A 24,235-nucleotide genomic window follows, 5' to 3' on the forward strand; every position below is an offset into this window, starting at 1 on the left:
GAAGGCCGCATCTGGCTTGCGGATCTTAGTTTGTTGACCTCTGAGCTAAGCCCACCATGCTCAAGTTACAACCATAACTTGCTGAAAAGGTAAAGGTAAAGGTTTCCGTGACCTTAAGTCCAGTCGTGACCAACTCTGGGGGTTGGTGCTCATCTCCATTTCTAAGGCGAAGAGCCAGCGTTGTCCAGAGACATCTCCAAGGTCATGTGGCCGGCATGACTGCATGGAGCACCGTTACCTTCCTGCCGGAGCAGTGCCTATTGATCTACTCACATTGGCATGTTTTCAAACTGCAAGGTTGGCAGGAGCAGGAGCTAACAGCGGCCGCTCACGCCACTCCCGGGGTTTGAACCTGGGACCTTTCTGAACTTGCTGAATTGGTTTAAAAATAACTAGACATCATATGAATCATGATGGTTTCAAATTAACCATGGTTTGGACTCAAATTGCAGTACGATATTTTGAGAATGGCAGCACTAATGATTTGCCTTGTTACAGATGCCAGTTCCTTTGTCATTTTCTAGCAGATTCCAATGAATGGCAATACAGTACTACTGTATTACACTGATCAGCTGGTGTTACAATAGAGACAGGTCTCTGGGGATTTGCCTTCTCATTAGCTTTAGGCAGCTACAGTGGCATAGTTGAAATGGTAAACTATGTAATTTACATGGTGGGTAATGGCATAGTGTAGAATCAGTGTTCCCCAACTCCCACTTTATAGCACATGTTAACAAAGGATTTGAAAACAATGCCAAAGAAAGCATATATTTCAGTCAATGAATAATCATTTGCAGAACTTATATAACAGCATTTGCTGTTAAGCTTCAGTAACACTTTCATTTTGATATTGAATTGGATCCCACACAGTGAGTTCATATACATGTTCTATTATAAAAGAGAAGACTGCTCTTATCTTTTGTGAGAAATCTCTTCTACAGTTTTATGTGACTCAAAGAAGGGTGAGGGAAAAAAACCAAACAAAACTGGGCTGAGCTCAAAATGTTTGTTTCCTTCTCCCTTCCAGTGCTTCTATTTAACTGATATGATGTAATGACTGAAATACATTGGGTGGCTTTTCCATTGGCACTAACCAAACTTTCTTAAATCATGAGAAGAATTGAGTTGGTTCAGACAGCTAAAGCTTGCTTCCAATATGTGTTTGCATTGTGACAGGCTGTCTGAAAAACATTGTTTGGGTCAATACGCAGTGTTGGCAAAGAAAATAACCAATATTAGTCATGGTCAGAGAGAATTGATGCTTAACCAATTGACTGATAATTGCACTTAACCAATGATACTCATAGTGTGAATATTTTAAAAAACTTCCACAAAGGGCAAGATATTTCGAATCAATCTGAATACATGTTTTGAATGATCAAAATCAGTCTTACAAAATCAGGAGAACAAACTATGAGATAATGGCTTAAGTCAGGATTTGTAAGGAGAAATCATGAAGGTTGCCAGATTTAAAGAGAACAGTGCTCCTGCATCTTTTGCATTTATGTAGAAGAAGGTATTCCAGCAGTAAGTTCCATCTACTAAATTCGCTCTTCTGCAGTACCATCAAAGGTACAGGAACCATGATCCATGACCAATTTTACATCAACCACTATAGAATGTTGAATTCCTCCATCTTGTTACATTCTGTGTTCTCTCTCTGTTTCTTTATAGTGAGTTTAGGTTCCCTTCTTGTAATGGGATGGGGGGAAAGTTGGTTGAAGTTGAGATTCTCAATACAAATTTCCACTTTGAATTTTTTTGAGGGGCGCACGGGTATTTTAAAGCCATAGATGGTTGAATCTATGGATATGGAGTGTTGACCATATTAAGTGGAAATGAAGATTTAATGGATTACAATTCTATCAAGGGCAAGATGGATGGATGGATGGATGGATGGATGGTATCTTCGAAGTGACTGGCTTGACCTTGAAGGAGATGGGGGTGGCGATGGCCGACAGGGAACTGTAACATGGGCTGGTTCATGAGGTCACGAAGAGTCGGAAGCAACTGAACGAATAAATAACACAGGGATACCTCTATTTAAAAAGCCTCTTACAAAGATCTTATTTACAAAAGGCTCTTTATGCCTGCCTAGTTCCCCATTTTTCCTCATCATTTGGCTATTTGGAATTTTTTAGCAGCACCCACACTGGAGGATGGTGAAGGAAGGAGAGAAAAACACAGCTTTTCAATACTAGTTTGCAATAAGGTGTCTGCAGTAAACAATGGAATAAAGCTTGAACCAGGAAAGAAAGTAGCCAATCCGACTGTAGCTGTAAAAACCAGCAAGGTAAACACCAGCTGTCTCCAGAATCTCCTACTGAACATGTGTGAATAACAAAAATAAAAAAATAAAAAAGGAAATCATATTAGTTTGCCTCACCACCTACTCCCAGTATGTTATCAAAGCATAATTCTGGCCACATATGGAAAACATAAGTGGAAGCTGATAAAAAAAATCACCCCAATTGCATTTTGGAAGAAGCTTTGAAGTTGTTTCTAGAATAATGAAAATGCTTTTGATTACTTAGGCAAAGCTTACCTGATTTGGTTATTTTGTTTCACATGTGTGTATTATTACTTCTGAAGAAAGTTTGCAGAAACATGTTGAACTGCTCTTATTTTCTGTTGTATAGGATCCTATTTCTTTTTCTACCTCTGGAATGAAATTAGGAGAAGTAATGCCTAAGAAAACATCTACTTCATTAGTGAAGGTATATAGGTACCTTTCTTATACCTGTATACTTATACTGGATCTATGCACAATAGCCATCCAATGTTTACATATGTTGTTTTAATGTTGCTTTAAATTGTTGTTTAATTGCTTTTAATTGTTGCTGTTGTTTGGACATTGAATAATGCCGATGATGTAAGCCACCCTGAGTCCCCTTTGGGGTGAGAAGGGCAGGACATAAATGTCGTAAATACAGTAGAGTCTCACTTATCCAACACTCGCTTATCCTACGTTCTGGATTATCCAATACATTTTTGTAGTCAATGTTTTCAATATATTGTGATATTTTGGTGCTAAATTCATAAATACAGTAATTACTACATAGCATTACTGCGTATTGAACTACTTTTTCTGTCAAATTTGTTGTCTAACATGTGCTTCATGTGTAAAATTTGGTGCTTCATGTGTAAAATCATAACCTAATTTGATGTTTAATAGGCTTTTCCTTAATGCCTCCTTATTATCCAACATATTTGCTTATCCAACATTCTGCCGGCCCATTTATGTTGGATAAGTGAGACTCTACTGTATATTGAATTAATGAATTTGTTTGTTTATAAGATCCTCATCACTGTAATGAAAAAATGTGGCAAGGAAAAACCTGCAAACATAGCACAATAAGAGTCCAGTGAATACATGTTCCAATTTTCTTTTTAAAGTAATCTGTTTGTCAAACATAATATGTTTTCTTAATGCAAAGTGCCATTGGCAAAATCACATTGAATCCAAAGGCAATTCAAATATCCGTGAAGGCATGAAGCTTAGGCTTAATGAACTATGTGACCATGATAATGTGCTCATTTGATAAATGATATGCAAATATTAGTCTACTGAAGTTCAAGGTGGCTTGGAGTAATAAACATGGATGGAAAATGTACCTCATACGTTTGATCAACGACTGAAAAACAAGCAACCTAGAAGAAGGCATCTGGGTGTACAAAAACTTAACAGCGCCGCGTTTGGAGCCCATCAAAACATGGAGCTGTAGCAAAGCGTCTAGTTGCTAAGCAACATGCTTCAGACATTCAAAACAGAGTTGTAAAAGTTGAATGTTCATGCCAAGGGCTGCTACTTCTCGCCTTGCTGAAAAAAGTAACGGGTAAAAAACAGCAGGTTTCAGGAAAAAAAACAGCTGTGCCCTGTGAGATGTTTCTTCTCTGACATTTTTACCTTTAAACTCTTTTTCAGGCTTCCAGTCTGCAAATGGGCAGTGAGTCATTCAGTCTTTGATGCTCCTTGATGAATACTCTTAGCACATTTCTTCATTCCCGAGCATCTTTTTTTCTTCCCACAGTGAAAGGAAAAACCCACACTTTCTCATTGAAGCAAACAAGTTCTGATATGTCACCAGTGAATGTAAAATGCACATTTTAGATGTCAGTTTATACCACTCAATAGTTCAACTGAAGTGAACAGAAGAAAAAAAATTGGTTTTATTTTGGTAAGGAAATTATAAGTCAAGGATTCATCAAGCATTTTTTCCAGGGGCCCATTCCTATTACAGAATCATAATGCTATTATTCCACTTTAAGTGTCATAGTTCCATCCTATGAATTCCTTAGGTTTGTAGTTTGATGAGACATTGAAGATCTGTCTTCTAAATTCCCATTACTAAATCACCCATCTCAGGAATCCATAGGATAGAACCATTAAAGTGGAATAACAGCAGCATGCTGTAGGAATGGCCCTTTGGATGCCAAACTAGCAACCCCTGTTAAGGCCACAAGGAAATATCAGTGGAACAAGGTGAAATTCACAGAGACTATATGTTTAAATAGCTCCTCCCTATGACTTCCCCTCCCATATTTATACATAGCTATCATGTCTCTGTCTCTTCTGCAGGCTGAACATGCCCAGGTTTTTAAGTCACTCCTCATAGGGCTTGTTCTCCATACCCTTGATCATTTTAGTTGCCCTAGCTATGTATAAATATGGGAGGGGAAGTCATAGGGAGGAGGGAGCAAGCTTGTTTTCTGCTGTCCTGGAGACTAGGCTTCAAACTACAGGAAAGGAGATTCCGCCTGAACATTAGGAAGAACTTCTTCACTGTGAGAGTTCTTCAGCAGTGGAATTCTCTGCCCCAGAGTGTGGTGGAGGCTCCTTCTTTGGAGGCTGAACAGAGGCTAAATGGCCATTGGTTGGGCATGCTTTGAATGAGATTCTCCTGCTTCTTGGCAGGGGGTTGGACTGGATGGCCCATGAAGTCTCTTCCAACTCTATGATTCTATTATTAAACCAATAACAAGTAAGATACAAGTTGCCAGTTTGCACAGCACAATTCCCCTGAGGAAATCTGCATACAGCTTATCACACATAGGATTTGTGCTCTACACAGCTAATGAGTTATAAAATCATCTGTACGTCAGCACACATGCTACTGATACAGGAAATATTAATACATTTAAGAGATACATCTCAGAAATAGTTATGTGACACCTCCCACCTTAGCTATATGAATTATTTTAAACAGTGGTGTCAATCAAATGGTTCCCCAGCTGCTGTTGAACTGCAGTTCCCAATATTTCTCACAATTGGCTAAGTCGACTAGGGTTGATGAGAGATGTAATTCATTGACATCTAGAGTGCCATGTGATTCCTGCTGTCAACAAGCTTGTTTTATTCTGCTCTGGAAACTAGGACAGGGAGCAATGGATTTGAACTCCAGGAAAAGAGATTCCACCTAAACATTAGGAAGAACTTCCTGATTGTTCAAACTGTTCAACAATGGTATATACAGCCTCAGAGCATAGTAGATTCTCCTTCTCTGGAAGATTTTAGGCAGAGGCTAGATGGCTATCTGTTGAGGGTGCTTTGATTGTGTGTTTCTGCATGGTGAGGTCTGTGTTGGATGGATGGCCCTTGTGGTCTCTTCCAACTCTATAATTCTATTAACATTTCTGCTATGTATGAGAATCGGATAGAAAGTAAATGCTCTTTTGGTGCAATGAAAAGGAAAATATAAAATATATAACCATTTATGAGATAGTTATTTTAAGAAAATTTTTCTCTCAAGATAAAAATATCTAACACTATTTGTATTTCTAAAGGTCCAATTTAAACATGACTATTTTGGAGATGTTTCCCAGTCCTGTACGTTATGATTGAAAATGAATGGCTTTAGACATGAACAGAAAGAACATGCAGGACAACTGCAGCACGGCAGGAACATCAAGACTATTTCAAGTATTTAGAAGTGGTAAACAGACTAGGTGATGTTTTTCTCCTTACCCCTTTACTGGAGTAGCTCATTCCACAAAACATCCCAAGCCTCCTTTTTTCTGGCAGCCACTCTAGCGATGTAGCAGAGGAAGGGAACTAATGGAAAGTTATGTGTTTTTCTGAATTAAGGAAGGGAAAGTAGAAGAGCACACTGAAGGGGACATTTGTGTTGAGAAGTTCCTATTGCATAAACATTGCCACATGTTCACATGAGCCACACCTCCTTCCCCAGTTCAGCCAATGCTTCTCAAGTATCATTCAAAACTCATCCAAAAAGCTGTGATGATCATATTTGCCAGTTTAGAACTGTAACGGATTTAGAGACCAGTTTCCATCCTGAGGATAATGAGGCATTGCAACTCCACCCTTCACCTAACCTGGTGCACTACTTTTCTCCGGCTGAGTTTACATGTGGTTTGAATTTACATCCTCCTCTTATGCGCCACACATGTTGTGCCTTTCCAATTTTATTGCTACTTTCTTTTCATGCTGGAAATGCCATGTTAAATTACCAGAAACTAAGCAAGGAAATTGAGAGCTCCCTAAAGTCTACATCACACATTTTGTTCCTAAGTAATCTCAACCAAGCCAGATCTGGACATAATCCAAAGGCATTGATAGTTTTTTGGTTTCCTAGAATCTAGTTGGAAGTGAATAAAAATGAAAATGAATCAAGAAAAACAAAAGACTAACACTCCCTGACCAAACAAAATGGTTTAATGCTTTGGATGCTGGAAAAGGTGTCTGCAAACCAAAGTTCAAATCCCTGCTCAACCATGTAAACCTAATGAGTTACCTTGGACAAGTTACACTCTTTCACCTCAGAGGAAAGCAAGGGCAAACCTTTGCCAAGAAAATTCCATGATAGGTTCCCCTTAGGATGACCATAAGTCAGAAATGACTTAAAGACACATCACCACCACAATACTTTCTGGTAAATAGACTTTCTAACTTTCCTCTCTATCCATGACTTACATTATTAGTAGTGTTGATTGAACGTTTCAACATGGATTTCAGCATTAATATATAATGGCAGTGTTGATATAAACAATGATTAACTAGACATGTGCTAAGTTATCTACACAGAGAAAATCTAATGGATCTGTTCAGTACCAATATCAAACTTATTAAATGAGAAATGCTTACTGGTTTGGAATGTTGTCATATAGAAGGTACACTATTAGATTCTTCTTTAGTACTATTTATCTGAGGATAATTTGAGTGCCAGTGTGGTGTAGTGGTCTGAGTGTAGAATAACAACTCTGGAGACCAAGGTTTGAATTCCCGCTCAGCCAAAGAAACCCACTGGATGACCTTGGGCAAATCACATTCTTTAAGCCTCACAGGAAGGCAAAGTCAAACCCCTTCTGTACGAATCTTGCCAAGAAAATCCCATGATAGGTTCACTCTGGGGTCATGATAAGTCTGAAATGACTTGAAGGCACACAACAACAACAAAGGGGAATTTGGGACAAACCTCAATCATGAAAAAGCCTTATGAGAAACTTATCAGGTTGAACGTAGTACAAGGACATGAACACTAAGAAAAGACCTTTTCAATAAACATGTAGAACACAAAGCTTTTACCTCATTGCTACAAGGCATCAAGGACACTGGCGGAGAAGAGTCAAAAAGGCAACTTTCATCTTGCTTGTGGGATTCTGAATAACTCAATGGAGTGGAGTAGTTCATTTAACAAAGTTTAGAAAAATACAATTTCAGAACCACTGTTGGGAAAGCACACCGTTTAGGAATGTCTGCTAGCTCCTGATTCTTCTGTAATATTATTAACTATTTAACTTTTGCTGCACCATCTCCCTGTAAAGTCTTTAGGCTTTTACTTCCCATGGACACATTAGGATGGACCCTAAAATGAGGGAACCAAAGGCCCACTCAAGAGTAGGCTAGTGGGCACCAAACATCTTTCCACCTATGAAACAGTAAAAATTGGGCACCAAGATTCCTATGTGAGAAATTATGAGTAAAAAATGCAAAATAAACCACAATCATCGCTCATTATATTGCTTAATGTTTCACCTTTTAGAGCACTTTTTACTGATAATGCCTCAAGGGAGGAATTCTTGAATCTTCCCAGGAATAACAGACTGCCTACAATCTATTCTAGGCACAATTACTTGTGACTAAATTGGGCTGGCCACATGGAGGGCACTTGTCAGTACATACTGCCTTGTAAGAATCATGCTTGAGGCTATTTGAATGATTTTTGTTCTTAACTGTGATCACGTTGACTTTGACTTATGACTCTATGAATGAGAGACATTCAAGTCACCTTTTCTTCAACAGCTTTGTTCCAATCTTGTAGACTCAGGGTCACAAAATAATAATGATGGAAAAAACCACAAGGGCCATTCAGTCCAAATCCTCGACATCTAGGAATACACAATCAAAACACTCACAACAAATGGGAGCCATGGGTCATGGCTTCCTTGATTGAGTATATTTATCTTTAATGGTGCTTTCCTTCTCTCCCACTGCTTCCTTCCTTACCAAGAATTACTATCCTTTATAGTGAGTTATGTCTTCTCATTATCACTTGAATGATAATGAATGGGAAAATGTAATTTCCAAGTACTTGAAAGTGGACAAAATTAATAACAATCTGTCTGCCAATGCTCAAGTCTCCATGCTGACCTTAAGTAAAAACATTTCTGAGTTCCCTGAGATGAGAAATGGCTTGGGCAATGAGTGCAAGAGGAAGCTGTGGCTGAATTTAACTTTTTGTTTGTTATTTTAAATGTCCTAAGCACACAATATGAGATGTAATAGAAAAAGGTTCAACATTCCTTTCCCACAGTAGGCTCACAGGAGGGAGGTGAGTCCCATTGCAACCTTTTTTCATGTAGGAGTCCCAACAGATCTTTGGCATGTGACATAATCAATTAGTGGTGAAAACTGAATTAATGGTGGTGGTATGTGTCTTCAGTGACAACTCTGACTGACAGTTTGTGAAATATTACAAGAGAGGGGGCTTAACATTCAAACTCAAAGACATAAACGATGCAGCCATTGATTCATGGAGCCCAGAAAAGGACCCCATGGATAACTTAGAAGAGGACCCCATGGATAACCTAGAACAGAGCTTTCCAAACTGTGTCACAGCACATTAGTGCGTTGGTTGCAGTGTGTAAATGCATTGTGTGAATGTAATGAGGAACCTCTTGAGTCCATGTGAAATATGCAATACCACTGAAACATGGAAGTTTAAAAATGTTGAAGATGAAGTGTGAGTGTCTTTATCTAACTTTCTAACATATATTCATTGTGTCAACCTCATACATAGTAAGTAGTTGTTTTTCAGTGTTGTACATGATTTAAATTCTTGCAGATGTTTACATATTATGACTCGTAAATGACAAAAATATTGGAAAAGGATGTCATTATTTTTCAAATCATCTATTTGATGCAATGACAAAAAAGCCAATGGGATTTTGGCCTGAATAAATAGGGGTATAATGTCTAGATCCAGGCAATTCATGCTACCCCTCTATTCTGACCACACCTGGAATCACATGGTGTCCAATTCTGGGCACCACAATTGAAGGGAGGTGTTGACAAGCTGGAATGTTTCCAGAGGGTGACTAAAATGATCAAGGGTCTGAAGACCAAGCCCTATGGCTTAAAGTGCTGGGCATGTTTAGCCTCCAGAAGTGAAGGCTGAGAGGAGACATGATGGCCATGTATCAGGATGGGAGGAGAAGTCATGGGGAGGAGGGGGCAAGCTTGTTTTCTGCTGCCCTGGAGACTAGGATGCTGAACAATGGCTTCAAACTACAGGAAAGAAGATTCCACCTGAACATTAGGAAGAACTTCCTAACTGTGAGAGCTGTTCAGCAGTGGAAGTCTCTGCTCCAGAGTGTGGTGGAGGCACCTTCGTTGGAGACTTTTAAACAGAGGCTGGGTGGCCATCTGTCGGGGGTGTTTTGAATGTGATTTTCCTGCTTCTTGGCAGAGGGTTGGACTGGATGGCCTGTGAGGACCCTTCTATCTCTGTGATTTAATTATTCTCAAAAATATAAATTAAAGGTTTCCACTGGATATGTTTTGTCCCCATACATTTTGTTATTGCAATTTATTCATGTGTCTGTATGTCTTGCAAGGGGTTAGTTTGACCTCTGGTTTGCTAGTCGAACCAAATTATTGTGTGGTGAAATGATGCATGTCTCAAAAGCCACCAAGGTGAAATGTTTTGAAAGTTCTGACTTTGAGAAAGACTCAATGGATACCCCCAGAAGGGCCTCGTGGAGAAGCAAGTGCAGCACACCTGCTGCAAAGCAGAAGCAGAATCACAGAATCATAGATTTGGAAGAGGCCTCGTGGGCCATCCAGTCCAACCCCATTCTGCCAAGAAGCAGGAAAATTGCATTCAAAACACCCGTGATAGATGACCATCCACCCTTTGCTTAAAAGCCTCCAAAGAAGGGATCCCCGCCCCTACCAGATTGGGGCAGAGAGTTCCACTGCTGAACAGCTCTCACAGTGAGGAAGTTCTTCCTAATGTTCAGGTGAAATCTCCTTTCCTGTAGTTTGAAGCCACTGTTCCACGTTCTAGTCTTCTAGGCAGCAGAAAACCAGCTTGCTCCCTCCTCCCTATGACTTCCCCTCACATATTTATACATGGCCTTCATCATGTCTCCTCTCAGCCTTCTCTTCTGCAGGCTAAACATACCCATCTCTTTAAGCCGATCCTCATAGGGCTTGTTCTCCAGACCCTTGATCATTTTAGTTGCTGTCCTTTGGACACATTCTAGCTTGTCCACATCCTCATTAAATTTTGGTGCCCAGAATTGGACACAGTATTCCAGGTGTGGCCTGACCAAGGCAGAAGAGAGGGGTAGCATGACTTCCCTGGATCTAGACACTGGACTCCTTATTTATGCAGGCCCAAATCCCATTGGCTTTTTTTTGCCGCCGCATCAGATTGTAGGCACATGTTTAACTTGTTGTCCATGAGGACTCCAAGATCTTTTTCACATGTACTGCTGTTGAGCCAGGCATCTCCCATTCTGTATCTTTGCATTTCCTTTTTTCAGCTTAAGTGGGGTATCTTGCATTGTCCCTGTTGAACTTCAATTTGTTAGTTTTGGCCCATCTCTCTAATCTGTTAAGATCATTTTGAATTTTGTTTCTGTCTTCTGGAGCATTAGCTATCCCTCTCAATTTGGTGTTGCCTGCAAACTTGATGATCATGCCTTCTAACTCTTCATCTAAGTCATTAATAAAGATGTTGAACAGAACTGGGCCCAGGACGGAACCTGGGGTAGCATGACTTCCCTGGATCTAGACACTATACTATTTATGTAGGACAAAATCCCATTGGCTTTTTAAGCTGCCACATGACATCGTTGGCTCATGTTGAACTTGTTCATGAGGACTCCAAGATCTTTTTCACACCTACTGCTATGGAGACAGGCATCCCTCTAAATGACCTCTGCCCAATTTACCTGTCCGAACGCATCTTCCTCTATGAATCACCATGGAGATTAAGATCTTCCGGGGAGGCCCTGCTCTCACTCCTGCCACCATCACAGGCATGATTGGCAGAGATGAGAGACAGGGCCTTCTCAGTGATTGCCCCTCACCTATGGAACTCCCTCCCTGGTGAGATTAGATCAGCCCCCTCCCTCCTGTCCTTTAGAAAGATGGTAAACTGTGGGACCAAATCTTTGGGGCAGTACAATGAGGCAATAATAGGAAACCTACTCTGCTGACTGGAGCCAGCATGGTGTCCTCTGAGTTGGTTTAAGCAGCTGATTTTAAAGTAAATAAAACTGAGTTTAATGTTTAACGTTTGTGTATGTTTATAATTATTTTATGTCCTGGCACTGAATGCTTGTCAATGCCATATCTATGTTGTGCTCTGCCCTGAGTGAGGGGTGGAATAGAAATGTTTTAAATAAATAAATAATAAATTCTGTATCGTTGTCGTTGCATGTCATTTTTTTCCTGCCGAGTGATGCTGAAGGCGGAGGACCCATGCCTCCCCTTCCCAAACGTACCTCTCGGGTGAAGAGGATGGCGGCGTCGTAATGCTCCTGGTGCTGGTCGTCCAGCTGGTTGTGCTGGTGCTGCCACTTGCAGAAGTTCTTGAGGGTGGTGGCGGCGTTCTTGTTGACCTCCAGGCCCTTCTCCTTGTCCCCCAGCACCACCACCTTGACCACCGCCAGCCGGATGGGGTTCTCGATGCTGGCGTGGCCGTAGAGGCGGGAGGCGATGCCGGCGAGGGTCAGCAGGTAGTGCTGGAGGCCCTGCCCGTACTTGTGGCCCATGGAGGGGTCTGCAACCAGGAGGAGCTCCACCTGCCGCGCCCGCGAGATGGAGCGCCGCCGACGCCGACGCCGCGGAGGGAGCGCCGCCCTGCTGGCCGGGCCGAACGCCGCCAACGGTTCTTCCGGTTCTTGGGTGTCGCAGCTGGGCCGGGCAGGCAGCGCCTGGAAGCGGAAAGGGTCCCTGAAGTAAAGGTGCAGCACCCGGGCGGAGTCGTCGCCGTAGACGCGCTCCTCGGCGGGCTCCCGCGGACGCAGCCAGGGCTTGATGGTGTAGCGGGCGTCCCTGACCGCGAAGTAGCCGTCCAAGCCGCCGCAGAGGTCGAAGAGGGCCAGGGAGCGGGGGCTGCCGTCCACGGTGCCCCGGTAGAAGCAGCGCCCCGCGCCCGCGCCCCGCTCCAGGTCCAGCAGGAAGCGCTGCCCGCCCGCGTAGAGCAGGTAGCCCACCTTGCCGCCGCCCGCGTAGGTCCGGTCCACGCTCTCCACCACGCCGCTCTCCCGATCCCCGCCAGGGGCAGGTGGCGGCGGCACTCCGGCGGCGGCGTGAAGGCTTGCGGCCAGTGGCAAAAGCCAGGAGGCCAACGCGGGCAGCATGGTGCGAGACTCCCCTGCCCTTTGGCCCTGCCCCTGCCGCCGCCGCCGGAGAAGCGAGCCCTACGAGCCGCGGGTGACAACGGCGTCCCGCCTTGGCGTCTCCCTCTCCGCGGCTCCCTCCTCAGCTCAGCGGCATCCGAGAAGTTGCAGCGCTTCCCCTTTTCTCTCCGAGAAGCCCCGGACCGCGCCGAGTTCTCCCTCCCCTCCTGGCCTCTGAGGTGGTTTCCGTTCGAGAGCGAGCAAGAGAGCAAGGCAAGCGAGGCGCGCCTTCGGGGGGAAAGTTCCCGGCCAAGTCTCCCCTCCGCCGGAGCTCAAGGGATGCTGCTCCTGCTCCTGCTCCTGCTCTCGTCCCCGTCCCCGTCGGAGTTATCCCCAGTCTGCCGATGCGAACAAGAGGAGACGGGCGAGAGCTGTGAAGATGCGAGGAGGTGGAACAATGAATTTATAGCGGCATGCCATCCTGCAATGGCAATTTCATCCCTCGTCATTGCAGGCTGCCTCTTAAAGGGAGAGCTTCAAAACCAGCCCTCCCACCGCACTTCCTCCGCTCAAAGGGGGAGGGGGAGGGAGGGAGAGGAAGGAGCCGGGAGAGAGGGCACCGGGGAAGGCTTGGGCCAGGAAGGGGAAGGGGCCAAGACAGCACTCTGCCTCCATCGGTCAGGTGGCTCTCCCTCGGCCCTTAGCTTCTTTCCATTCTGACAAACACTGCCAGCTTTAGCTCCACTCCACCCTCCAAGTCTCTGTTCTGATACCATTTTTGAGTGCCATAAGGAGAGGTAGCGACATTAAACTGTTACCTTTTGAAAACTTTTCTTCCCCCTCTCTCTGCAGATGCATAGTAAATATGAAGACTCATACTATATGGCAGATATTTCATGTTGGTGACACTTTTTAGACACACATCCATGTGCTACACAGTAATTCACAAAAACACCTGAGATTCCTGACAAGTAGGTACAGTTGAAGTGCATGACAGCATCTTATTCTTTATAGAAGAGGAAAACGAACCTCTAATAATAATAATAATAATAATAATAATAATAATAATAATAATAATAATAATAAAGGCCACCCTGCTGGGATCTGCGCACATCATCTGAAAATACATCACACAGTCCTAGACACTTGGGAAGTGTTTGACTTGTGATTTTGTGATATGAAATCCAGCATATCTATCTTGTTTGCTGTGTCATAATAAAATAATAATAATAAATATTTATATCCCACTTTTCTCCCTCACAGATACAGAATGGGGGACACCTGGCTAGACAGCAGTACATGTGAAAAAGATCTTGGAGTCCTTGTGGACAACAAGTTAAACATGAGCCAGCAATGTGATGCGGCTGCTAAGAAAGCCAATGGGATTTTGGCCTGCATCAATAGGGGAATAGCGTCTAGATCCAGGGAAGTCATGCTCCCCCTCTATTCTGCCTTGGTCAGACCACACCTGGAGTACTGCGTCCAATTCTGGGCACCACAGTTGAAGGGAGATGTTGACAAGCTGGAAAGCGTCCAGAGGAGGGCAACTAAAATGATCAAAGGTCTGGAGAACAAGCCCTATGAGGAGAGGCTTAAAGAACTGGGCATGTTTAGCCTGCAGAAGAGAAGGCTGAGAGGAGACATGATAGCCATGTACAAATATGTGAGGGGAAGCCATAGGGAGGAGGGAGCAAGCTTGTTTTCTGCTGCCCTGCAGACTAGGACACGGAACAATGGCTTCAAACTACAGGAAAGGAGATTCCACCTGAACATCAGGAAGAACTTCCTCACTGTTCGGGCTGTTCGGCAGTGGAACTCTCTCCCCCAGACTGTGGTGGAGGCTCCTTCTTTGGAGGCTTTTAAACAGAGGCTGGATGGCCATCTGTCGGGGGTGCTTTGAATGCGATTTCCTGCTTCTTGGCAGGGGGTTGGACTAGATGGCCCATGAGGTCTCTTCCAACTCTACTATTCTATGATTCTATGATTCTAGGACCCAAAGCAGCCTACAACATATTAAAATCATGTAAACAATGATCCAAATACATCAATAAGTATAAAACATCATAAAATAAACACTTAAAAACAACAATAATATACATTCACATTCTTGTGGCATCATGTCAGATTATATTGCATTTTGTTCCAGGCCATAAACACGATGGTGTTTCTTATCATTCCAGCTTCGCTTCCTTCACTAAAGGCCTGTCTAAACAGGAAAGTTTTTAATTGGTTCTTGAAAGAAGAAAGAGAGGGGGCTCTTTTAATTTCTTTTGGGAGAGTGTTCCACAGGGCCAGGGCAGCCACTGCAAATGCCCTCTCCCTCATTGATGTCAGTCACATTTGTGACAGCGTTGGAAGTGAGAGTAGCGCCTCACCAGAAGATCTTAAAGAGCAGGCAGGTTGGTATGAGGAGATGCGGTCAGATAAGTAAGTTGGACCTGAACCGTTTAGGGCTTTAAAGGCCAAAACCAGCACCTTGAATTGGGCCTGGAAACAAATTGGCAGTCAGTGAAGGTGCCATAGCAGATGAGTTGTGTGCTTTCTGGGTCCTTTTTGGTCTTGCTGTTGCTAAAGGATTGACAGTCAGAATCTTTGAAGGGGAGGGGGGAAACCTATGGCAAATCATAGAATCATAGTTGGAAGAGACCTCGTGGGCCATCCAGTCCAGCCTCCTGCCAAGAAGCAAGAAAATCACATTCAAAGCACCCCCAACAAATGGCCATCCAGCCTTTGCTTAAAAGCCTCCAAAGAAGGAGCCTCCACCACACTCCAGGGCAGAGAGTTCCATTGCTAAACAGCTCTCACAGTTAGGAAGTTCTTCCTAATGTTCAGGTGGAATCTCTTTCCTTGTAGTTTGAAGCCGTTGTTTTGCTTCCTAATCTCCAGGGCTCCCTCATCTCTATGACTTCCCCTCACATATTTATACCTGGCCCTCATCATATCTCATCTCAGCCTTCTCTTCTGCAGGCTAAACACGCACAGCTCTTTCAGCCGCTTCTCATAGGACTTGTTCTCCAGACCCTTGATCATTTTAGCAGCCCTCTTCTGGACACATTCCAGCTTGTCAACATCTCCCTTCATTTGCGATGCCCAGAATTGGACACAGTGTGATTCCAGGTGTGGTATGACCAAAGCATCTAGAGATCTATGCAGGTTTCTCAATAAACATTTTTCACACCCTTCCCCTAAAGTGCAGGTGTTATTATGGGAGACAGGATAATTTATTATGCATTTGTCTGATTGTGGCAACTGCATATTCAACTCATTTCAGCCCCAAAATTAAACTAGATTGGGCACCATTGTGCTACATTCCATTTCCAGCAAGAGTAGACTGTTTCTTCTTTGATAACTGATTGGAGACATCTGCTATGTCTAGTCTCTTCATATTTCTGTTTCGTTCTTCAGTTTGGGGTCATTCATTTCATGTTGGTGACACACATTTTAGACATGCATCATTTAGAGATACAGAGATACAAATCTCTTGGGAAGGCAGGCGGACAAATGTCATCATGCTGGAAGAAACAAATATTGAAGTGATGCTCCTATGCCATCAACTCCACGGGACTAGCCACATTGTTCAAATGTCCGATCATCGTCTTCCAAAGCACTTACTATACTCCCAACTCAAGAACAGAAAACATAAGGTTGGTGGACAGGAAAAGAGATTTAAAGATGGGCTTAACGCTAATCTTAAACTGTGGCATAGACACCAAGCACTGGGAAGCTCTGGCCCTTGAGTGCTCTACCTGGAGGTCAGCTGTGACCAGCAATGCTGTGGAATTAGAAGAGGCACAAATGGAGGGCAAAAGGGAGAAATGTGCCAAGAGAAAGGCACATCAAGGCCCTGACTGAGACCGCTTGCCACCTGGAAACTGATGCCCTCACTGTGGAAGAACATGGATCAAGAATAGGGCTCCACAGTCACCCACAGACCCACTGCCAAGACCCTACGCTTGGAAGGCCATCATACTCAGACAACGAGGGATCGCCTAAGTAAATAAGTAAATAAGTAAGTAAAGGAGATACAGTAATGCAGTTTTACTAGTAAACCAGAGGTTAAACCAACCCCTTATAAGCAATATGAACATATACATATATTGTAATGATGAAATGTATGGGGACACAATATATCTCATGAAAATCTTTCATTTATATATTTTAATATGTGATTTCTTTCTGTTTCACACAGACTTAGATGTTCCCACTTATTCTCATATGACACACCTACACACTGCAGCTGACACGCTAACGTTTCAGGACACATCATTTGAAAGCTCTAATATATTGTGTTTTTCTGGTATTTTTCAAGTAGAAAGTGAGTGCTTGATTATTTGGATGGTGGAGTAGAGTTGCTAGCGAGTAGCACCAAGAGGAAAAATGCACCATAACTCTGACCTTATCTCATGGGTAACTCAACCACTGCTCCATCTGTGCTAGCTGAAGAAAAAACAAAGCCTTCATTTCTCCCTTCCCTACTTTATCTGTCCTGCTTGGGATTCTCACTTGTCATTATCCCAAGCCAACTGTCACTTAGTTTGGAAAGTCTGTAATTTCCTCCCAGACCTAAAGGAGAGCCCCGAGGTTAAGGAGAGTTAACCCTTCTTTTTGACGAACCTAGAGTGATTTCTTCCTGTTCTGTGCCCACCCCAACCAGACTTTGGAAAAGATTTTTTTTTTAATTATCGCAGGTCACAGAAATGCCTTGCTGCTAGCATGCTACACTTCAACCAAGTGGACTCCATCTGTGGAGTGTGATTCCAAAAACTATCAAAGCCCACAAAATGAAGAATTAGTTATAGGTGGCAGCACATTGTTGGCTAGGAGTAAACTATCATTCACAGATCAAAACTATCAAAATGTATAAAATCACTTCAGTACAGAGCTTGGAAAGTTGCATTTTTATAGCAAAACAATACCTATCCTTAGCACATTTTTCGGTTCCTATAAAGTTTGCTCAGATGAATTTAGTACCTTTTGTAAACAAGCTCCACATTTTTGTTACAATCCAAGAGAAGTATTTTTTTTTCCAAATACTGTTCCTAATTTTTGCCTCAGTGTTCATGAGTCAGCAAGGCACCCTTTGTACAGACAGTTACACGAGGTATCTGGATTGTGGTTAATTGCGATTTCATTATTTCACCCACACTTAGTCTCTGTAGTCTCAAAGGGAGAAACCCAGATTAGAGCCTCCCTTTAAAAACAAAAACAGATGTAAGAAATTAAAGGAATCATATCATAATTCCTGCTGATGTTCCTGAAGATAAGGTCAAATGAGGTTCCACTATAAATGGATGTTGCCAAAACAAGCAAGGTGTCTGGCTCTGGCACGTATCTCTTACCTGTATGATTGGATCTCTACAGTTTCATGTGCTTTGCAAGTGCTAGAATTCCACCATCTGTGCCAAGCAGAATTTTTTTATGAAAGAGAATGGTTCTTAACATACAAATATGCTTACCTTTAGTCTATTTTTTCCTCCAAACACTGTCCATTGTAAAGTTGTTGTATGTTGGCACTCATCTGATTTTAGATGATTTTAAATTATAAATGTAACAACGTTTTCTGCTGTTTGGCTAAGCCAATGAAGATATTCCTAACTTTTCTTAGATCCACTAGGGCAGGCATAGGCAAACATTTTAACTTGGGGGCCACCTGGTGGGTTGGGGTGAGTGGGCCAGGCCTGGAGAGAGGGGTGTGTGGGGGAGGCTGAGGGCAGTTGAAGCAGGGTATGGAAGCCAGGGAGGGGTGGTGGTGCAGGAGGAGGGTTTCACATGCAGTTACTTGCCTGGTCCATGGCTGCATCTACCCTTGGGTTATGCCCGAGATGCATGGTTTCAGCACCATTTCCTTCCTCCAAAATAGACTAAATTGCTTTCAGAAAGTAATTAGCACAAATTTTATTATGAAGCTTCATGAATTCATTAGTATATGTTATTCTGAAATTCATTGACTGTCTCCCATCCAAGTACCAATCAAGACTGATCCTGCTTAGTATCCAGGATCAGATGAGATCTGGTGCTTTTCTCAAGGGCAAATTTCCCCTTGAAAAGAAGAAGAGCAGGAGCAGAAGGTAAGGGAAGGGAAGCCCTGGGCCTCCGCCTGTCAAGAGTAGGATTTGACACGCCATGCAGGCACACATGGCTGCCCAGGGCTCTCCTTCCTTCCTGCTCCTGCTCTTCTTTCTGAGGCAACAGTGGAGGAGGTGGAGAAGGAGCCACCCTCCTCATTGCCGAGGCTGAAGGCCTGGAACAAGGGGAGCATGCTGGCAAGGAGCAGCTGAGTGCAATGGTAGTGGAGGCCAAGGCACAGGTCAAGAAGGCCAGGAAGATGCTCTGGCAAGGACTGGTGCTGAGGCCTCCTGTGACTGCCCTGGCTCTCCTCTCAGTATGAGGATGTAACAAGCCACCACATTCTCATGCTGATAGGACAGTGAGAGAGAGGAGGGCCTGAATAAAGAGCCCAAGGGGCCACCTCCGCCCCCCGGGCCTGGGTTTGCCCATACTTTGCAGTGCTGTAAAGTTACTTCTTCAAAATAGTTTATTACATTAATTTAAGATGGCCACTCTAAATAAAATGTGTAATGGCTTGCAGCCTATGGCTTTATGATAGTGTCCACCAAGAATCCTCATCAAATATGTTTCTGAAGGTGGCAAGACTGAGAAAAGTGTAACCTGCAAATATGAAACTCTGGATATGGTTGTTTGGATGAATAAAGTCTTTTAATAGCCTGGAGGCAAGTTGGGTACATATCGGGAATTGCTTTTACTTCTTTTAAAAACAGATTTTATTTTCTCCCCCTGTGGAGCACTGCAGCTTTAAAATGCAAGGTTTTGCTTTTCTTTATGATCAGTGATATCTTCCTGAAGGACAGCAGCGTGGGAAGTCAAGGAAACGCCTTTGGCTTTGGCCTTGTGTTTTAGTAAGTGGTTTGTGTGTGTGCGTAAGTAACATATCGTATGTCCGACCATTTCAGCAGGCTGAAAACCTACATCAGCTTCACATATCCCACAAGGACTAAGACAAATAGCTATATGGGGTTCAGTGTTAATGCTAGGTCAGGCACAAAGTAATTAGTTTTCTTGTTGGATTACCTGGGGAAGAAGCATTCCATGAAATGAGTGAGGGGTACAAAATAGTGCTAGTCAAAATTTCATGCACTCTGTGCATCTCTGGGTTGCTGCAGAAGTCAGTGCCAGAAGGAAATAATTTAATGCTGTGAACACCCACAATATGATCTACTTTAATTGATATTCCCTGCAAGCGAAGATAATAATAAAAAAGCCTCAATATATATTTTGTTTCCTGTAAGTGTATGTACTTTGTGGAGGCCTCATGTCACACACTTCTACCTTGAAAACTACTGCTGAACTCACATAAATCACTGTGCAAAATGACTGAGTAATTTTTGACCACTGAACCTAATATGCAATGTGTTTAAAACACATGTTGGGTGGAGGCATCTGTCTACAGGAAGTATCGGATGCTTATAGACCCTTACTCTTTCTTGTATAAACTGCAGCAAGCATATCAATGGAAGAGTAAAATGTTAAATGTTCCTTTTGAAAATGGAGATAAGGCCTTTCTTCTTAAAAAGAGAAAAAGACTTGTTTTAAATATACATTTTAAAATTATTTGAAAACAAGATATATGTCATGATATAGTTTCCAACTGAAGAAGTTGAAGCCTTAAACTATTTTGCTGTCAGAGGAAAAAATGTATAATTAAACCTTCAAACATTTATTCCTGTACAACTATATGAAGATTAGGGACTCATTAAACTGGATCCATGTATGTTTCAAATGTGATCTTTTTTGCTACTGTTGCTTTAGGGGGAAAACTTTCAAAGCTCTCTGGGTAATAGCTTCCTTGGTTATTAAGTGTATTGAACTGTGGAATTACAGAAGTTTGATATCACTTTCAGCTGCCATGGCTCCATCCTACAGAATCCTGGCATTTGTATTATGGTGTAGCACCAATCCTTTCACAGAATTCTGAATACTTTTTGGAATTACAAATCTGAGGAATCTGTTGCCGAGGACTCCCAGGCAAAATTATTATTTGTTTCCTTTGTACCTGCAGCGGAGAGTTCCAAAGGCTGCAGGCACTTCAACTGCACTGGTTTGGCTCAGCGCTTGTTCAGACAATTGGGAAACTAGCTTCAGACTGCCTATAACTCCTTAATAAAATGGTTACCCTGAACTCTGTGCTTCTCTTGCCTTTCCTTGCTACAATGTATCTTTCCTAGCTATCATGTATCTCTCCTTGCTACAAAGCAGCCTTTCCTCACTTTCTTCTCTTTCGCTGGGTCGCTGGTCCCCTCATTAGAAAGCCTTTGATAGTTTAAGCTCTCTCTTTTCATTATATTCCTATCTCAGAACACACTCTCTGGCCTCTTTTGAGACCTAACCCAATCTAGGGATTCTGAAGACTATATTCACCTCACTGTGTTAAGATAAATATCACTATGATTCCTTGTAATCTTCCTTTACCCCAATCCTGCATGTCTCCCAATATTATGATTTTATATAATATTTCCCTCCTGGGATCCCGTTTCCTCAATGTTGTCTATATTAATATTTCTTGTGTACTCTTGAGCAATCCAAGCTACCGAGGACATCACAGCAAGGGAACTCTCATCCAGCTCCCATGCTTCAATTCATTTACATTTGCATGGACAATTGCAACCCATAATCGCAGGGTCACCCAAAGGACTTCAACTACTCCTTTGACGACCCGCCCAGGAAGAAAGGCCACCCTTCATTGTGATCTGGCTGTGCGACTGCCCATCATGCCAGATGAGGATTATTCCTCTCTTCAGCTCCCTTCCTCAGCAATATTTGCATGATTAAATTTTTGTAAAGACAATTGGTAGGACACTTAGAATCTGGAACCACCAGATGGCCCCGAGGGAGCCCTGTCAGCTGGACCTCACAGAACAATAAAATCACCAGGAAGGCAGTACTGCCTGAATCATTTTATTATTTTTCTTTTACAAAAGAGACTCATTTACCGTCATTGTTCTATTGTTTTGACACTTCCCCAGCTGGCCAGTCCCCCCTCCTCCTGTGATTGAAGGAATTCCCAGAGTGGGGAACATCATCCAATTGGTCAGCGGGAGACAGCCTCTCGTTGCGGGAGCCACCCTAGGAGGAACTGGCTGGCCAATCACAAGCAAGCCAGCCAGTTTGGGGTGGTGGGAAATTTAAATGTTGGAAATGTATAAAACCCTGTTTTTGCTGTCAGTCTCTTTGTGATCTACCACAGACCGGCATCTTAATCATATGATTAAAATTTCCTCATTCTTGTCTATTGATCTGATTTGTATTCTGGCTGTCTTCCTTGCTTGCCAAGCACATTTTTTCATAGGGCAGCCTGGGCAGCTAACCAGCTGAAATCTCACCGGAGCTGATAATCACTTCTGCCTAGGTTTCTGCCATCGGTGGCTCCAGGTCTCACTGCCTGGAGCTATTTCCAAATTGTGGCTTCAATACTATAGAATAAGGCCATGCAGTTAAAGTGGCATCACACTGCTAAAATTCAGCAGTATGGATATATCCATTGTCAAGTCAATTACTGATATGCATAGGTTAAGCCATAACCTTCATCCATGCAGATCTAGATATTTGTTGTATTTATATTCCTTCAGATAGATCAACATGGCCAGGGATCCTCTTCACTTTGTCTTCACACTAGCCCTATGAATGCCAGAAACATTTAATGGACACCTCTTGAATGTCTATATAAGAAAAGGACTGAAAATGCCGACAAAAGAAATGTTACATGAAAATGAAGCGTGTATAAGTATGAACACTAATGGAAACTAAGTGTAATGCTGAAATAATAAAGATCTTTGGTACGACAAAAAACAAAATAAAAAAATCAGCCTTATTGGGTGACTCTGACAAAGGCTTGCCCAAGGACAGTGGGGACTTGAACCTGAATCTTTCAAGTACTGTTCTTGCACTCTAACCATCTGATCATGTGAGACCTCCATACTGCATTCAACAAAGCACCCTACTTCCTCATGAATATATTACACTACCTTATGCCATTGGTCCACATGATAGTATCTGTACAGGGTTTCTGAACACTTTTCTATTGTGATTCTATCAGCAAGACGTTTAACTTGGGAGTTCTTACATTCATTGCAGTTAGCCAATGCTCATGGTGGATTTTATAGTTAAATAATATCTGAAGGGTCATGGGAATTATACAGTACACCCTCAATATCCATTAGGGCCCTCATAGAGCCTAAAACCCACGGCTTCTCAAGTGCCATTATATACAATGGTACTTCTTATATAAAAAGGCAAAATCAAAGTTAGCCATTTTACTTAAAAAAAATTTTTCAAGCTCTGGATGGTTGAATTAATGGATGCAGAATCTGTGGATACAGAGGGCTGACTGCCATCACTATTAACACTGTAAACCGGTAGTATCTATTCTGAGTGGCAGAATAGTCTCAGATCACGGCCTTTTGAAACCCTGCTTCTTAGATAGTTACATTCCATTTAACCAGCAATGCCAGAGAATCAATAGGGGACTTTCTGCATAGAAATTATTTACTGTGATGATATTTCCTCCAAAAATGACAATCATGTCAGTTTTAATCATTCTAACCATTGTGTGTGTGTGTGTGTGTGTGTGTGTGTGTGTGTGTGTGTATGAATTCTCTTTTGTAAAAAAAAATGCCCTCCACATAGTTATATAGCCTATGAGAGACTGGTAATATTAGCACTTGTAAAAAATGAAGCCAGCTCTAGAGTTCTGTTTCCATGTCTCATCACAGCTGTAATGTTCATTTCTCCATCCAAGGCAGGCAACCTAATGATTATGCATTATCATAGAAGCTGGCCAATTTCCGCTGCTTAAAGTTTGCTTTATCCCTCATATTTGCCCAAAATAATATTATAAAAAATAATATAAAAATACTCAGTTTAGCCTGCCAGCAATTGTAATCAAAGCAAGGTTTGGGAGTATGGTTCAGCCACAAAGCATGGCTGCACCTTGCAAGGTTGTTTTCAATACATCCCTTATAGTCAGAAGAGTGATATAACTTGAGATTCTCACTATTTTCCCTTAGGATCAGGTGTTGCATTGAGCATAATAATCCATTATGTAGCTCTGTTTTAATGGCCGGACAGAGGAAATGTTGTGTATTCATGCTTTTCTTCCAGTTCATTTCCTCCATTGTTCTGTGTGGCTCATTTTCTCATCTAACCTGAAAGCCCTGTCTTAAAAAGAGAAAGAGAAATTGTATACTTCTGTTGCTGATAAATTATAATTGAAAAGTAATATAAGACAATGGAAGCAGTTAATCTCAAAGGACACTACTGTGTAAGTCATTTAAGACAGACTAAGGAATCTTAAATTGTTTTGCAGTTTCCTGCAAGCAGATAGCAATTCTGTTCAATCGTTCCAGGA

At 42.4% G+C, this 24,235-nt stretch overlaps 1 protein-coding gene across 1 annotated transcript in view; it reads right to left on the reverse strand.

Annotated features, from left to right (window-relative positions):
• Positions 1-13,353, reverse strand: part of adamts5 (ADAM metallopeptidase with thrombospondin type 1 motif 5) — a 74,949-nt gene extending 61,596 nt beyond the window's left edge. Inside the window, exon 1 of the mRNA XM_003219046.4 lies at positions 11,974-13,353. Within this exon, the coding sequence (XP_003219094.1) occupies positions 11,974-12,834 (861 nt within the window). The 5' untranslated portion in view covers positions 12,835-13,353. The remainder of the gene's footprint in view (positions 1-11,973) is intronic.
• Positions 13,354-24,235: the final 10,882 nt, after the last annotated feature.

Source organism: Anolis carolinensis, chromosome 3, assembly GCF_035594765.1.
Source record: "Anolis carolinensis isolate JA03-04 chromosome 3, rAnoCar3.1.pri, whole genome shotgun sequence".
In the NCBI taxonomy this organism is placed as follows: Eukaryota; Metazoa; Chordata; class Lepidosauria; order Squamata; family Dactyloidae; genus Anolis; species Anolis carolinensis.